The following is an 18907-nucleotide window of genomic DNA, read 5'->3' on the forward strand; positions in this document are numbered from 1 at the left end:
CCGCGATATATATTTAAATATGCTTACATATAAAATCCGCGATGGAGTGAAGCCGCGAAAGGCGAAGCGCGATATAGCGAGGGATCACTGTAATCTCAACACTACTTTGAAATATGCATCTTGTGTTGCCTACTGCATTCAGCACAGCAGAACTCTCATTTAGCAGAGAAGCATTTAATGTGGTATTGCTAAATACTGGATTAGCAGAAAATCATTTAGTGTTTTAAAAAAATAGTTTCATTTTTACTTTTACAGTAAGGATATAGTACACTAATTAAAAATATTAGTCACTGTTTTTGTAATATCCTATCTTTGAAATTTGAAATAAATAAGTATAATGATTTAAATATAACACAAGCATTGTTTTTCAACAAATAAATGTTAATTCTAAAGAAACAGCCATATCTGCCATCGTCATGCATTCATAAGTTAAGTTGGAGTTCTGCTGTGTTAAAAATATAAAACTTGCATGTGTATGTAAAAATCAAAGCACAGAATGAAATCTTAAATGACAGTAATTTAAGATTAGCAAGTTAATGTAAACACAAACTAATATCTGTTATGCAAAAGCATTAAATGTAACAATATTCATATATAGCAAACTAAGCATTTAGATAAGAACACATTGTCACATAGTGCTGCCATTGTGTCATTTATATAAAATGTTACAATACACATACAGCACAAAATCAGAAAAAAAAATTGCTGTTTAAATACTTTGCAAGTTTACTGTATGCTCACAATATCTGCATGTTCATCAGGCAAGGATCTGTTACCTGCTGTGAGGTGGCCAAGCGTGGGTCAAAACGAAACCGTGACAAGCGAAGAATGGTTGGGACACCAGCCGAGTCGCACTATTTAATTCTCTGCTCTTCTTCTTTCAGTTTAAACACGCGCCTTCTTGCAACAATATGCATAATCCCATAGGGCAAAACACAAAAGAAGTGTAGGGCTCTGGTTTGCCTTCTCAAGAAACAACAGGGGCCTCATGTAGAAATGGTGCGTGCACACAAAAATGTTACGTACAAACGTTTCCACGCTCAAATCGCGATGTATAATACCTAAACTTGGCGTAAGGCCATGCACATTTTCACGGTAGCTCCAGCCCTGGCGTACGCAGGTTTTCCACTCGGTTTTGCAAACTGGTGGCACTCAGCATCAAAGCAGTGCTACTGTTCCTGTGTGGTTACCCTTTCTTTTTTAGATCCACATCCCTGACGCAGCTTTATAACTACACTGAAATTAACTGCATATTGTTTATTAGTTTAAGGCATCTGATTGTAATTAACCTGTAACAATATAATGGTCCACAGAATGGCCAAACTATTCCTAATACCATAGCTGCTTTAGCGTTGTTACTCTCACTGCATCTTCTTTTTCTTCTTTTAGCTGCTCCCGTTAGGGGTTGCCACAGTGGATCATCTTTTTCCATATTACTCTCACTGCACCACTCGGAGTATTTATATCACTGTATCTGAGTGGGGAATCGCAGCCCCACAGCAGCTGATTGGAAAGAGAATTATCGGTGTACAGCGTCAAGCACACGCTGCCTCAGCCATGCTGTCTATTGAACTGCTCTCACACGGCAAACGCTTCAAAGTCTTTCCTGTACAGACCTTGCGGTTCAGAAACAGTTTCATCCCAAGAACTATAAACGCACTCGGATCAGTCCATCAAGTGCTCCTTGTAGAACTGTTTGTACTGATAAGTACAATTACCTCACTGTAAACTTGCACTACAGTTATAATATTGCACAACCTGAGCCCCTTTATAAAGCGCATATTTACATATGATGACAATATCATTTTTAAGATGAAATGCAGCAAAATATGTTTATTATATTATACAGATAAAACTTTAACTTCATTTAAATAATCTATATTGTTAATAATTAAACATGTGAGGACACGGTGCCACAGTGCTAGCGAGGTACTGGCGCTCCGTTCATGGATTGTTCCTGCCTCGCACTGTATTCTTGCTGGTGCTTGCACGACATTGGAAGGATAAATGGATAGAATAATTAAACACGTACTACGAAGATATTTCAATGTTCCTTAAAAGTTTTGAAGATTCTGCATTCTAAGCTTACAGCTGGCTTAACGTCTATTACAGAGCTGATTGTGTGGCGATTGGGTATTTGGAGAAAGAAAAGTAAGGACAGGAATTGGGGGTTAGTATGTTTGAAAGAGACAGTACTGCTACAGTAAAGTATTTAATCGAAGGACGCGCATGGCGTAGCAAGCATCTTGCGTGAGACATGAACAATTACTGCGCCACCGTGTTACCATGTTTAATAACATGCTTTAACTCCTACCATCATGAAAATTATATCACGTATACATCTCAGTATTTTAATTATTCAGAGAGCTGTAATATTACAAATGTAATGGATTCTGTGTCCTGTCGGAGGAAGAGAAAGCCCGGAAGCATGTAGTGATTCACACATACAGAGCACATAGAAGATCAAATACAAAACAAAGCATTTAACTTGCTACTTTAGTTACGATGGGATTTGAGAAACTAGTAAATTAAACGATTTTAAGATGAAGTTTGTGTTCTACTTTAATGACAAAATAAACTACGTGATTAAAGTGGAAATTTCAAGATTAAAGTTGACATTTCATGCCTTTTTCCCCCACTGTGTGCCTTTTTTTTTTCTCTGTACCCTAATAAGCTTTCATGTGACACTCAGACGGTGGGCTACGACTCGCCTTTTCATGGCAACTTTGATATGTGACAACTATTTTTATTTCGGGCACTCTGCAACTTTGTGAACTTGAGCTTTCGAGTTTCTCCGACACGCTATGTCACTCGATCAACTTCCTTTCGTTGTTTATACCACTATTTAAACCAACAAATAGTAAGTTTTTCCTTACCTCCACTTGGTATTCGCTGAAATTCTTCTATTTTCCCCTCATGCTTTTTCCATTGTCTTTTCACAGAAGGCTGAGTTTAAGGGCTATTTATATTGATTTGCATATTCAAAGAGGTGTAATTCTGGGAGGAGTTGGGGCGGGACAGGAGGCACGTGCGTTACTTTTCACGCTGACCGGGATTTATGTAGCGGAAGAACGTGGAATTTGGCGTTTGCACAGGTTTATGCATCTGGATTTTTTTGTGTGTACGAACATTTCCGCTTTTGTACTTACGCCATGTTATAGTGTGAGTTCTACACACGGCATTGTACCTGAGGCCCCTGGTCTCCCATGGAGCTCTGAACTTGTCAGGTAGCGATCCCAAAAGACAAGCTCAGTGGAGGCAGTCGGGCTTCTTATAACTGGAGGAGAAAAGGAGACGATACAGTTAGCGACAGTGCCCCCTCTTGCCCTGGCGGGTCACCACCTACCTTGAGTGAGCCAGCAAGGAGATCCTTGGATGCACATGCGCGACACTGAATAAGATACAATATTAAAATATTGCAACCTAATAGACACATGCACCCTGCCCGGGATTGGTTCCTGCCTTGTGCCCTGTGTTGGCTGGGATTGGCTCCAGCACACCCCCATGACCCTGTGTTCGGATTCAGCAGGTTGGAAAATGGATGGATGAATAGACACATGACATACACAATGTTCAGTTTCAGCATATATGTAATAGGATAGTCAACCAATCACTTAACACAACCTATTATCAAATCTCTGGAATTTGGTCCAGTCATTGATAGCAATGGCTTTCACTGTGCCATGCCTGTTATCTGTAATCATACAAACTTTTCCTGCAAGCTCTTGGCAGCCACTGCAACCTTCAGTCCCTGAACAGCTGCGTCCTCGTTCTTGAGGAAAGTATACTCTTTACAAGCATCTGCATTTTTCTTTTCAAAATGTTCTAATGTAAATCCCAAATTATTGAAGATTTTTAAATTATGGTCCTGAAATGTGTAAAACGTTTAAGATGATCTAATGTCAGCATTACTTTTAAATTTTTTTCTGTTTTTCCCTGGAGGCTTTTGCAAACACAACCGATTCATAAATTTTAAAGACTGCTTTTGGAGATCAGACTTCTAAAAATGCATTCAGCATGTTTGCCTGTAATTAATCATATGATGGCAGTGTTTCTGATTTGTCAATGCAGTTGCATCTTTGCAGAATATTAGTGTGGAGACTGAATTCTTAAATGGACAGCACATTTACATTTTTTTTTCTTCAGAATTGTCAGATCTATTTTGTATCTGCCACCTACCACTAATTGGAAATCAACCTAATATGACTCATTTTTGCAGCTGCATTTATAATATCAAATCCTACACTGAAATTTTGTTTTCTGTTAGTTTATTTGAAAGCATTTAAACTCAATTATTTTGTATTAGGAAAAAAAAAAAACTTTCTATAAGTATTGTTGTCAGCCATATACTACTGTGTAAGAGAAGATGGCAAAAAAGAACCATATGAAAGCACATCTGTTGTTAGGTAGAAGGCATCTGAGTGACCCTTTTTTGATGTGGGGTTGAAGTTTGTGGTCAAATGAGACATTGATGGAGCTTTTTCAAACAAACAAAAAAAGTTCAAACAAATTGGTGCAAACATAACACTGTCCAAACCTCAGGAGACTCCACACCTTTGGAGTAGTATGGTAGTGATAACATAATCAGCAGCTATTGGGCATTTAGTTAAAACAGATGAGTCAGTGAGGATAAAAACGAGCAAATAATGCAAGATAACCTGTACTTGTCTGCTAATAACCTGTATTTTGAGTGAATCTTATTTCAGCAGGACAGTGATCCCAAATATAGGCTAAAGTCCCCAGAATGAAGACTATACTACATCAGACTAGTGAAAACCAATTGTGTCAGTCTGATTAATAATCTGTGACACTCTGTGAAAATGATGTTGCACAAATATCATTCAACTAATACGAACAAATTGGAAAAATGTACCAAAATCATTCTAGGACAGTGTGCAAACCTGGTGCATACTTACCCTAGGAGACTTAAAGCTGTTATTGCTGCAATGGATGGCTTTGCAAATTATTAAAGTGTGGAGATTGAACATTTATGTCAGCATATTTCCTTTTTTTCTCTTGTGAAGGGTTTTTCCTTGCATCAAACGATATTACATTAAACTAATTTTAAGTGTCATTGCTTTGGATAATGTTTCAATGAACAAATTTCAGTGGAGGAATTGTTTTTCAGTAAAACTGGAGAAATGGTCAAGGGATTGAATACTTTTGCAAGGCACCATGTGTGTCTCTTTGTTTTGTGTACACGGTTTTAAAAAAAGCTTCTCTAAATACAAAATATTAGTCAAGTTATGTGGTATACATTCAGTAATAAATATTATATAAATGACGTAGTTTTAAAAGTACTGTATTGTAAAGTGATTTGAGAGGGGTGTGTGTGTTATGAGTGTTTGAGCACAACTGTATTTATATAAAGTACACAATGTTCATAAATCTGTATACCGTGGCAGAATTTAAGATGTGTACCATACTTGAATGAAAAGATGACTGGTCATTCAAAACACATTTTATTTACTTTTAATGGAATCCAGATTAAACTATAAGGCATCACAGAATAGCACAACCATTAAACAAAGTATAGTAATAAGGAGATGGTCCCTGTTCAAATGTTGCCTACCCTTTGTTCTTAATTCATGTTTTGCCCCCTTTAGCATCAGTGAATGCATGCAGCCTTTTATGATAGTTGTGGATAAGGCTCCAGATTTTCTAAAGTGGCAGAGCTGCCCATTCTTTTTGGCAAAAAGCCTGCAGGTACCGTAAGTTATTGGGTTGTCATGCATGACAACTGTATGTTTGAGATTTCTCTAAAGTGGCTTAGTGATGCTGAGGTCAGGAGACTTTGATGGCCACTCCAGCACCATCACTTTGTTCTGCAGTAGTCCATTAGACGTCAAGCAAAATTACACCTTTTATTGGCTAAATGAACAGATTACAATATGCAAGCTTTTGAGGTAACTCAGGCCCTTTCTTTAGGCAGTTTGTAATGCCATTGAAACGTTGACTTGTCTTTGTGTTTTGGGTCATTGTCATGTTAGAAGATGCAAGTGCATCCCATGTGCACCCTCCGGACTGATGAATGCAAATAGTCCTCCAATATTTTCAAATAACATGCTGCATTTATCTTGCCATCAATTTTCACTAAGTTCCCTGTGCCACTGTAGCTAACACGTCCCCAGAACATTAGAGATCCACCTCCGTGCTTCACAGTAGGTATTGTGTGCTTTTTATCATGAACCTCCCCAAACATAGTGTTCATGGTTCTGACCATACAGTTCAGTTTTGGTCTCATCACTCCAAAGGACTTTTTCCAGAAGTTTTGAGGCTTGTCTGGATGGTTTTTGACATATTGTAAGTGGGCATTGGCACAGTAAAGGCTTTTTTCTTGCAACTCGACAGTGCAGCCCATTTTTGTTCATGCATGTTGTGTGTCTATCAGCCCCAGCCTTCAAGGGTGTGTAAACTTTTGATCAGGCCTGTTTGGGTGGTTTCAGTTATCATTATGATTTGAAAAGGGCACACACAATTATGTGTTAATAAATTGCTTTGCCTGCCTCTGTGTGTGTGTGTGTGTGTGTGTGTGTGTGTGTGTGTGTGTGTGTGTGTGTGTGTTTATATATAAAATAAATAATTTATTTATTTTTTTTTGGTTTTTAGACTGTTCATAAAAAGACTTTCTTTTACTTGGAACAACTGATCCTAAAGCATAAATTACATCAGAACACTCTGCGTATTAAAGAAATTCATGGTATGTAAATAGGTAATGTGGCATGTTATAAGATGGCATCTAGGTGTTTTTCTTTGTTAAAAAAAAAAAGTTATTAAACTTTCATAACATTGTGCAAAAGGCTATTTAATTTCTTGCTGGTATTGTATGTAGAATATCTGCGATACTATTAAAAGTAAAGTTTCCATCCTTCAAGATCCTGTACATCCTATCGAACAGGTATAGCTTATTCTAAACCCATTAGCCTCTTAAACTGAAAATGTAATGTGAAATATAGGTATTCATCCAGTATTGTTGCTTAATATATGTTGAAGAGTATAGATTAAAAATGTGAAGTATTATTGGTATTTATCAGTTTTCTTTCATATCATTTCTGTAGATGATTAAACAGCAAAATATTTTTCTTCATTAAATATATTCTCCAAAAAACCTGTTGTGAATAAGACCTTTATTTACATCCAGCCTAACAGGTCATAAACCTGGATCGATATCCTGTTAAATAATAAACTAAAATCAATGAATCGCGTATAGATATTAATTTTACATTTTGCAGAAGGCTAACTTTGTCGATTGTTCAAAGAATACTTAAATACTTTCTATACTTAAATCAAAATTAATAGGACGTGTGTGCATCTTATTCTGTGGTTAATCTGAAATGGTCCCTTTACTACTGTTTCGTAGCACATGAAGATATCCCACTGAAAATTGTGTAGTGCAGCAATATGCATTTTGAAAAAGGGTCAGTTACTGAATTTGTTGTGATAGACGATAAATCAGTAATGAATTTTCACAGGCTTTTAAAATGATGTATTTTCATCTCTTTCAAGCTGCCATCTTTGTTTGGGGCAGGGCGGGAACTAGGAAGATGCTCAGGTTGGTTAGGCTTTTGGTTCAAGAAGGAAAAACAGTGCTGTGAAAATGTTTTTATCTGCTTCCTAATATCCTCTGTTTTTGCAAACTTTGTACAACAAGTTGGATCAAACTTTTAGGCAAAATGCCATATTAGAGAAAGGGAAATTTAAGTGAACACATAGTGTATAAAATAATTGCATGTTTCATTCAAGGAACAAAGATATTTGACACCCCTATCACCCATGTGAAAGGGTAATTGCCAAATAGTTTCATTACTTGGTTGCACCTTTATTTGCAATAATCACAACTTAATGCTTCCTATAATTTGATTCAGTCTTTCACCTCACTGTTGAAAAATTTCAGCCCACTTTTCTTGACAAAGCTGCTTTAAATCAAGCAATCAATTTGTAGGTTTACAGGTGTAAACTGCTCATTTCAGGGCCTGTCACAGCTATATTAACACTGAAGCCTGGACAAGGCTGCTCCAGTACTTCAAATTTGTTTCTTCTGAGCCATTCAGTTGTAGGCTACTTTTTATGTTTTGGGTCCTGCTTAGTAACCAATTACATTTAAGCTTTAGGTCTTGGATACCTGGCCAGGCATTCTCCTTAAGAATAATCTGGTAAAGTGCAAAATTCAATTTTCCTTCAAAAATTTTTAAGTATTTCAGGTCAGGAAGCAGCAAAGGATTCCCGCACAATCACACTAGTGATGTTTTATTACAGATGTGATGTTCTTATTGTTGAATACTGTATTAGTTTTAATGCCAGACAAAGTGGACTTTTTGCCTTGCTGCTGTCCCATGAAATGATTTTGTTGTTATGATGTAGCCATGAGTACTTAACCTTGTTATCATGAAACATGCTTTTTTATCCTTTTTTTAAGATGGAATTGACTTCTATTATGCCTCAAAGCAACATGGACAGAAAATGGTTGACTTTCTACAGTGCACTGTCCCTTGCAGGTACTTTAATTAGAGTTAAAGTCAAATGGGTAAAAAAATCCTTGTAGAATTGGACCTTATGAAATGAATCATGACCTTGCTTGCTGTAATACTTTCCAAAGCTCAAAGTAACATACCAAAAAAATGAAACTGTGTTCCCTGTTGTTTCACTAATGGTTTATTTTTACTTTTGATAGATGTTAGTACTTATAAATATTCATTTCTTTTTTGACATTGCCAGGTAATCTAGGTCTGGAAAGAAGTAATATTAAGAATAAAGTGCATCTGGAAATGTCTTGGTAGTTAAAATTATTCCTGCTATATTACCACAATTTGAAGTTGGACTTAAAGCAGCAAGCCAATACATCCGAGTTTTGATATGCTTTTAAATTACTGATGTTGATAATCAGTAGTGAATTGCAGTGAATAGCTTTCCAGTTAGGATTATATACTTTTATTAAACTGTGTTATTACTTTTTCTAAGTTTTTATATGTATTTTTCTTGCTTGTGCTTTGATATTTGTGTAGATACTTTTATGAAATAAAATATTAATTGATATTTTGTTAACCTTCTTTCTGTTTACCTGGCTACGAATTTATTTTAATTATTAAATTATTTTTTTTAAAGGTCTAAAGCATCTCAACGGCTAATCTCTCATGACATCCACTCTAATACATACAACTATAAGAGCACTTTCTCTGTGGAGATAGTTCCAGTTTGCAAGGTATATTTTATTATTAATCTGAACTTTTATTAAACCATGTAGATAACATTTTTGTCCAAAAATTGTGGCATTTTGTTTTCTTTCAGCACATTTCTGAAGAAAGGTATCAAGAGATTCCTAGCTTTAAGTGTGCTAAAGGCATTAGTATGAGAATTCAGTTAGCGCCTCCCCATTCTCCATCTAGCCAGCCACCAATCCATCAGTGTAGTACAGTGGGTTATGGTGGCAAATTGCTGAATAAGGTAGCCCAGTTTAGAAAATAAAAACTATTGCTATGTATTAGGAGAAACAAAGGTCTTTTATGTTTATAGGGAGAAACTGAAAGCATATGTCTTTATTTTGTCATCACAAAGATAATCTGAGATAGTACTATATCCTGACAATAGTGGTTCACAACACAACCTGAAGTGCTGATATAAAAGGAGCTTTAGAAAATAACACAGATGTCTTCCTTCTCATCACTTTTTATGTTTTATTATGGTTGGTTTTTATGATGCAGCTTACCATTTTTTTTTGTTGTGGTGTTTATGTAGGACAATGTGGTTTGCCTCTCTCCCCGCCTCGCCCAGAGTCTTGGAAATATGAATCAAATCTGTGTGTGTATTCGAGTGACTAACACTATTCATCTTATTGATCCTTGCACCTTACAAAGTAAGTAACTTTAAGGGTGCAGTTTAGTGTGATTATTTCATACATTTACTTTACACAATTACAGATTATTTTTTACTTATACTAAGGAGATTAGATAAATCAGCTCTGTGTCAGAATTTATGTTATCTGAATGTATTATGGAACTGAATTAGTCTGATACAGCAACTTTGGGCTCTTCATTGGCTGTGTTCAATGCTCCAAGATTTCATGCCCTTCAAATTCATAATTGTCCATCTTTAAAAATAAATAAATAAATCATAAGGTTTCACTGTTTTTTTTTATAACTGGCCTCAATTACGTTCAGTACTTTATGCTTCTTTGTTTATTTTTGTGCCCTTAGCAACAACATTAATGAAGTATTTGTTTAGTGAACACGAATCCTAATTTGATTTTTTGAATTATTTAATCATTCCAAATACCAGCCTACATTAAATTCTGAATAACATAACTTTTTACTGAGTTTCGACTGCTATTGCTTGCATGCATTATACAACAACAAAATAGTACTTTTTGGAAATCCAAACTTGTATCTCAACACTTTGGGTCTCTGATTAATGTTTGAGTATACTACAGTATAAAGTTTGTAAACATGCTCAGTCTCATTTATGGTATTGGGGGACTGGTGACAATCCTAGTAATACTGGATGCAAGGCAGGAACTGGCCCCAGAAGGGCTTGCAGTCCATCACTGAGCAAACTTATGTACACATTCACACCTGGACAAAACTAATCTGGAATTGACAATTAATACACATCTTCAAATGGTGTGGGAGGAATAAATCAACATAGACACAGGAAGAACATGCAAACTCCAAAAAAAAACACTTGTGACATTCCACCTTCTCATTTTGTTGCATTCATGTTCATTTTCTGGCAGAGTTTGGGGAGAAATATAAGATTTTTTTTGTGAAAATAAAATTCAAATTAATTACATTAGGCATGTATTGTTTCACTTGATGTAATGCAACCACATAAAAAGTAATTATTAACTGGCCTAGTTATTTATTTATTTTTATTTTGTAGTAGTCAAGGTGAGAAGTCAACATTATGTCAAACATTCAAGTAGCAATGTTTTCTCCAAATTATCCCATTGGATAATTCCACTACAAAGGACATTCACGTGAAATTTCATACTCCTTTCCCATCTGCCCCATACACAGCAATAATCTGGTGTTCCTCACAGATTAATAAACTTATTCAGTGTAAATATTCCTGCTTCACATTTGGACTCATTTCTCCATGAAATGTATTTTATTTTTAAATATAGCCAATTAAAATCCAGTAAAATTGTGTTTGTTACATAGTTAAACATAGTTGCTAAACTTCAAGACTATACAAGAAAGACAAATATAAAAAAGACAATAAATACACACCTCTGTAAATAAGTATACAAAACATTATTTTTTATGTATAGTACATTAATAACTAGAGACAGAGGAAACACATTTTCAGGAAATTTCCTTAGATTTACTAATCGAATCAGCAGCTTTTGAATTAATTTGATCACAGTAAATACTGATGAACACCAGAAGAAGGCAATCATTCCAGCACAAACACTCCGTCATTCCTCTGTTTGCTACAGATGCTTTGTGCTAAATTGTTACTATCATTCTGGAAGTTAACATAAGAGTCATTGTTCAGTGACCTCCAACTACTAGTCATGAAAATAAGATTTAACAATGATTAGTAAGAATTTATATTTTAATAGTTACAATTAACACACTGCTGTAAAGTTAATAAAGTTAAACTTATTACGAAGGTTCTTGAAATATTGTAGTGAAGACAGTGCTTCATATGAATTACTTGGTAGTTCTAACCTACAAAGTATACTATTTTCATCATTTTCAGCATCTTACAAAACAATGGGTATGGTTTTAGTCTTTGTATTAGCACCCTCTGCTGGCAACAAGCACCATAAAGCAAGATTACTTACGGCTTGTGTGCAAGTCCATCACAGGTTGAATATCCACAAAATGACACTTTAATAATTTCGGTATATAAGTTGTATAGCTTTACATAGCTTGTAAATTCCTGTTCACTTGAAGTGTCTATAACAAAGTTAAAATGTAATGGCCCACCAGGGTACAATTTCCATGGTTACCAGTAGATAACTTAATTCCACTGAACTACAGTTAAACATGAAAAAAATACTTTTAACATTTGTCAGAAAATTACCCTTAACCATATTTCCACTGTACCAATCTGCTCTTGTTAATATACTTACTTTAAATCATTAGCTGGGATACACTATATTTAACATGTTCTTTATTTTTAGTTTCTTAGTTTGATTTCTTAATATTTCTTTCCTTCAGGGAGATTGATAAAGTACTAGGATACTGGTAGCTTTTCACTAGAATTTAGACACTAGAGTTGCTATACTACTGTTAAGTCGTTCCTTGTAAAATTGAAACCAAAACTGTACATGGTATTGTGAATGTGTAATACAAGTTAAGACAAATGCTTCTCAAAACTGCATTCTATATAATTTAGCATTGGCCTTTTTTGATTGCTTTTATACACTGACAAAATAAATATATATTAGTGCTGGGCGGTATACCGGTTCATACCGGAAACCGTTTTTTATTTTTTTTATGATATGGATTTTTCTTATACCGCAACACCAGTTTAAATTGCCTAAACGACGTTCGGAACGTGGCGCAGCGGGAAACTGTTCAAGTGGGAACCTTTTTCACTGCTACACCGCTAAACACAGATTTGTTGCACTAGGGCTCTTTTTCACTGCTACACCACCAAATAGTGGGCGGTAGCATAGGTATGCCGCGCGGTGAAAATGGACAGAGAGCCGAAAAAAAGCAGTCACATCTGTCGCCTGGAGATGCTTTAGTTTTAAAAGGTCAGATGTGTAAATACTGTTTCTATACTACTGGATAATACTGCAAGCCAAGTTGTACTTGTTTTATTTGTTTTCAATACAGTGTAATGTACCTGGGTACTGTGTAATAGTGTGACGACATTTTGACTTTATTCTCGACATTTCCACTTTAATCTTGACGCTTATGACGAGAATATATTCTTTTGACTTTATTCTCATAATTTGTCATTAAAGTAGAACATCATAAACTAAACTTCATCATAAAATTACTATTTAATTTACTAGATTTTCTCAAACCCCGTCATAAGTTATATAGCACATTAAATGCTTTGTGTTAAGTGATTCGTTCAGAGATGGGCACAACTCTGAATGGATGGCATAATTAAACATGTATAACGAAGATATTTTTAAAGTTCTGAACACTCCGTGGGCTACGTTTATAACTAGTTTTAATTTCACAAAGACGTTTATCGTGTGGTGATTGGTTATGTGGTGAAAGAAAAAGGAAGGATAGGAACTGGGGTTTTGGTAGCCTACGTCAGATAGAGACAGCATGCATGCAATAAAGATAGCCCGCTCAGAAGAACATGCATTGAATTCTGTGTTCGTGTCTCCGACCAGCAGATCACAAACCCAACATTTACACAATATTTACCGTAAGTTAAACCTATGAGATAGCTATTCATACATCCAGTTTTTTGGAGCCTCGTCACACCTGCCATAAAGTTCTCTACACTGAACATACACCTGGGAACCCCTTACTGCGAGGGAGCAGCACTACCGCCTCACTACCATGCATGTGTAATACCTGCTTTAATGCATTTCATCATGAAAATGATATCAAGTATTTATCTTAGCATTCTAAATTTTCAGAAAGCAGGAATATCATGAAGTGAATGGATTCTGTATGGTGAACGCTTAAGAAGCGTAGTGATTAACCACTGGGTCGGGAAACGTAACACAAAGCATTTAATGTGCTGCATTAATTTTTGACGGGGTAAATTAAGTAATTGATTAAACATTGATTTTAGGAAGTTTAGTTTACGACATTCTACTTTAATTATGAAGTAAACTATGAGAATAAAGTGGAAATGTCGACTTTAATCTTGACATAAACAGCGAGAATAAAGTGGAAATGTTGACTTTGTTCTCGACATATAGTTTGTTTTTTTTCTTCCCAGTAGAGCTTAGCTTGAAGCAAGGTCCATATTAATGCAGTTTGCCTAAATGATGGTTCAGCTGGTAAAGATGTCATCACCAAGTTGCACTTGTTGTATTTTATTTTAATTTGGTGAATACTGTGTAATGCACCTGGGCTTGAAGTCTTGAAGTAATAGTGCAACTATCAGTAATAATACTATTATTTATTTTATTGTTATTATTTATTAGTTTAAATATTATGCAGTTTAATGATGATAAAGTTGTTTAAAAAGTCACTTTAACGTGTCAGTGGACAGAGATTGTTAACATTAACAGAAAGTGTAGTTGGTTTACAAAAAATATTTACTATTTATTCCTTTTCTAAGACATATTCGGTGCAATACAATTTTTGACAAGCACTTCTGGATATTTTACTAAGTCTAAATGCCTCTTTGTATGGTTGAAAATATGTTGTCAAAATTATAGTTTGTTTTTGCAAAATTTGTTCAATAAAAAGGTTCTAAATTTTGACTGCATCTGTCATGCAATGTGATACCTTCTCCATTAGTGCCACCCCCTTGAAAACTATCACTTTATGGGGCAATGCAAAACTGTATTAATACTTGTGTGCACATTAAAATGTTTTTTTTGTACAATGTACAATACTCTTGACAGTGGAATAGGTTATTCTTAGCCAGTAATTGCAGTGGAAAATGTGGTTAACATCCACTCATGCATGGGGAAAAAAATACCGTCAAATACCGTGAAACCGGGATAATTTAGAAAAATACCGTGATATAGAATTTTGGTCATACCGCCCACCCCTAATGTGTATGTGTATATATATATATATATATATATATATATATATATATATATATATATATATATATATATATATATATATACAGTGAATATATATATATATATATATATACAGTGAATATATATATATATATATATATATACAGTGAATATATAAAGTATGCAGATATCTTAATGTACTATTATTTGAATATGTGTGCGCACTCAATAAACTTTTTCATTTTAGTTTCAGATTTTTTTTTCCTGATTTGTGCTGACCCAATTCCTTTAAATATCATTACTTCAGTTTTAAGAAATTTTTGAAATTCACTATTTATATTTTATACTTTTTTATACAGTGGCTGAGGTTGATGGTAGTACTTACTGGCGCTATCCGTTTAGCAGTCTCTGTGATCCTCGACAGCTTCAAGAGTTTATTGTGATGGATATTGAAATAATCAGAGATCAGAAACAAGGAGCTGGGGCTGGCATACGGTCCAACAGAGTAAGACTTTACCCTGAAAGGTCTATGTAATTGTATTCCAGAATGTATAAAAATTTTGAGAGGATGAAGAGTGTTTACATTAAGAAATAATTTCACTAAAAATTTTTTTGACTCAGTACATTATTTATTGTCATTTTTTACGAATGTGACACTTAATGGTAAAACATGTAAAATAGCAGTCATGGTTTAATTTACTGTGATTTTATATAAAAACTATAAAGTTTTTGTAGTTTGGTTGAAATGAATATTATGGAGTGCCAGAAGGAAATAGCGCAATTTTTTTTTCTTTACCTCTTTGAAGATATGTGGTGGGCACCTGAAACTTCTTTTCATTGCCTGTTAACAGAGCACACTTCTCAATAGATTGATGTTATGCAAATAGTTACACTCTACAAAAATTATTATTGGCAATTTTTTAAATGTATTTGTTTAAACCCAAGTTGTTGGATCTGTGAAGCAGCAGCACTATCCATTGCCCTAATGTATAATAAAAGTTAACTAAAATTATTTAGCTACTACTACTTGCTGCCAGCTTCTTATTCATACAACTTTCATGTGCCATTCATATTCCACACTTCGACTGCATTTGAATTTTGCCCAGCTCAGTGATGGATACACTAATTAAATTCACTGGCAAACTTGGCACTCTCTCTCATCTACACCAATGGACTGTGGTATTTAACAAGCACTCTAAAGAGTTAAATTGCATCAAGCTACCATTTGGTGACAAGAGCAATGCACTTCTTAAAATGAGAAGAGTTTTACCTGGCCAAACTTAGCTGTGGTTGTGTGGCAAGTTTGTTAATAAGTAGTTAGCTAACTAATTTAAATACCTTTTACTATGTGATACTACATTGGGGAGCACTTCTCCATTATGGATCCAAAGACCTGAGTTTGAATATATACTTTTCTAAATTTGCCAATATCCATTTTTATAGAGTGTAATTGTATACTTAACATTAACTCTGTCAGGGCTGATGTTGACTTTTGTCTTAAAATTCAGGGGTAGAGGACAATAATCAGCTGTAAACTGCAACAAAACTCGCCCCTTACATTTTAGTTCGACTCTCTTTGCTAGAAGGACAGTTACATAGCTTTGTTGATTTGATCTCGATTCCCTATGCGTGTGTGAGTAGCGAAGAGCAAACAATCTCTACAATGGCATTGACATCTGGCGAGAGACCAAAGCGAATGTGCAAAGAAAAATACTCCACGGCCGTTTTATGTAGTTTTGTTGAATAGGACTCTGACTTGTCAGACTCCAAGTCTGATGCAAGTGGTCTGGAGAACGAAAGTGAGGTACCAGCATCGTCTGATCGGTGCCCGGCTGATGGTGGTGCTGAACACTTTTGTGTAGCTGATGTGCCTACGGCAGCGTTCGCCTGGGAGGACCACCACTTATGATGACAAGAGGTACAAACCAGATTGCGTCACACTGCCACCATTGCCACCCACCTGCTGTGCGAAGCCAGCCAGGCAGCCAGCCCACCGTGCATTCCTGCTGACCATTGAGGCGCTACTGCCGCCAGAGATGCCAAACATGCACCAACAGCAGCCACAGCACATAGCAACAGACATTTTATGTTGATTTATGTGGGAAACGATTGCTTTGTGTGCTTTTCAGAAAACTTAGTTCTTTGGAAAAAATATTCAGCCTTCAAAGAGTTAATCTATTAAATAGTATGTTGTGGTAACAGAAAATAATGTATGGCGAGCACCAGATTAATACCCAGAAAAAAAAACATATCCCTCTCAAGGGCTTAACAGAATATGACTTGAAGAGCTCAGATTAGTAACAGCAAAAAGGTTTCAAGTGATATACTTACAATTTGATTTTTTTTTTTTACATTTTTATATATTTTTTTGTAGTTTCAGTAAGTATGTATTTTGGCATCTAGCATATAAACGAATATAATCGAACTAAGGAAAAAGTAATACTTTATACTATGTTGTGTATTATACACTATAGTATTAATTGAGTTTTGGGCATTTTGAGCTTTTCTTAAAATGCATATCTATATTAAGCCACTACTTCCTTTCTTTTTTATTTGGCAGCATACTCTAGCAGAGGTCTGGGTCAAGAAAACATCAGAGATGAATACAAGTTTGCAGTATCACTGCCGTACGCACCTTGGGCATCTTCTTAATCATGGAGACCTTGTTTTGGGGTTGGTAACATACCTGCCTTTTTTGCCTTTCAGGAGACGTTATTGTTCCTACTTCTTTACTGTTTCAGTGCCCTTGATTTGATTTTTATTTAGAGGGACAGGTTTCTTTTGAGTAATATTCTTAAATTGCAGAACAAGAGACTATCACCTTTCTGCTCTAGATTAGTTCTGTGGTTATTAATCTTTTCCTTGACTGAAAGGCATATCTCCAAATATAACAGTTTAGTTTTTTCAATTATCATTTCAATTATCTGAATTTTTCTGCTTATAGATAATGCATATAAATACATTTAATACAATCTAATATTGTGCAATACATTTAAATATATGCAGAGGGAGACAAAATAACAAATGCCACATAAAAAGGGAGTTTAACTTTGAAGTAAGTAAATCACAGTTTTAAATGGTACTGCAAAGGTGAATCACATTAGGTTGATGTCCAGTTAGCAGTATTAGTTTAGCTGTGAAAGACGTCTGACAATTAGCACTTTAATATTTGACTTTAAATCAACATGAGGTAGCTAACAGAGTTCCAGAGAGCTAAATATTTGGTAACAAAATTGCAGGTGCTTTTGTCATAAAAACTACAAAATTGTTTTTATTTGTCAAGGAGAAGAGGCTCAAAAATAGTAATGGCATATGCCAAATGCAGACAAACTACATCAGCAAAGAGAACAGTGGTTGTAAGTCAAGCTTACTAACAGGGATAGTTGCTAAATACCACTACAGCCTCCGAAATTACCACAAACTTCACTTAGCTCCTGTGTGGCTTAGTTTTATTAAGTCCAATTCCAGGATAATCACTAATACACATTGCTAAACTAATTTTGGATTGGTTTATGAACACCAGAATGAAGTTGGAAGCCATCCATGGCCTTTCCATTCGCTACATCTAAGTATCATTGAGCCTTTGTGGAAAGTTTTAGAGCACTTAGTGCTAAGTAGAGTTTTGTTTATTTCATCCCTTAAACAGCTGAAAGGTTTTATTGATTGAATGATGCAGTGTCTCACTACATGCAGTTTAGGATTTGTTTCACATAATTTCAAGAAGAACAGAAGCAGTTCTAAACATAGTGTGTCCCAACACCTTATTAGGTCTTTAACAGAAATACTAACAACATATTAATATCAGTTTATCCAATGCCAGTGTATTTTGATTTGTTATTTTCAATCTTGAAAATATGGTACCTTTTTTGCATAGTTTAATTTCTGCTCAGCTGACAATTTTCCCTATGTCCCTTGGTTACTAGCACAGCAGATTTAATGAGCTGGATTTCTTAATGTGAACAAACAGATCTTTGAATACACTGTAACATATGACCTTATGTTAAATGTGAACATTTGCTTGACATTATATGTAAAACTTTACTATCATAATTGGTTTTTTTTTTCTGATTCAGGTTCGATGTTGCCAATGCAAACATTAATAATGAGTTTGTGAACAAAATGAATCCTCATCATCTTCCTGATGTGGTATGTTTAAAATTTTTTTTTTTTTTTTTTTTTACAATATTTTTACAGCAAAGTTGTTTGTTTACATCATCAGTACATGTAGTGAAATGTAATTGCTTAAAATGATATTTTCAGGAGTAAAGATGGAAATAAATT

At 35.0% G+C, this 18907-nt stretch overlaps 1 protein-coding gene across 1 annotated transcript in view; it reads left to right on the top strand.

Annotated features, from left to right (window-relative positions):
* nmd3 (NMD3 ribosome export adaptor) overlaps positions 1-18907 on the top strand; it is a 41810-nt gene that overhangs the window by 19234 nt on the left and 3669 nt on the right. Inside the window, exons 7-13 of the mRNA XM_028794466.2 lie at positions 6610-6700; positions 8417-8495; positions 9103-9199; positions 9733-9850; positions 14986-15131; positions 17187-17299; positions 18700-18772. Coding sequence (XP_028650299.1) covers positions 6610-6700; positions 8417-8495; positions 9103-9199; positions 9733-9850; positions 14986-15131; positions 17187-17299; positions 18700-18772 — 717 coding nt within the window. The remainder of the gene's footprint in view (positions 1-6609; positions 6701-8416; positions 8496-9102; positions 9200-9732; positions 9851-14985; positions 15132-17186; positions 17300-18699; positions 18773-18907) is intronic.

The sequence above is a fragment of the Erpetoichthys calabaricus genome, chromosome 2, assembly GCF_900747795.2.
Source record: "Erpetoichthys calabaricus chromosome 2, fErpCal1.3, whole genome shotgun sequence".
Lineage (NCBI taxonomy): Eukaryota > Metazoa > Chordata > Cladistia > Polypteriformes > Polypteridae > Erpetoichthys > Erpetoichthys calabaricus.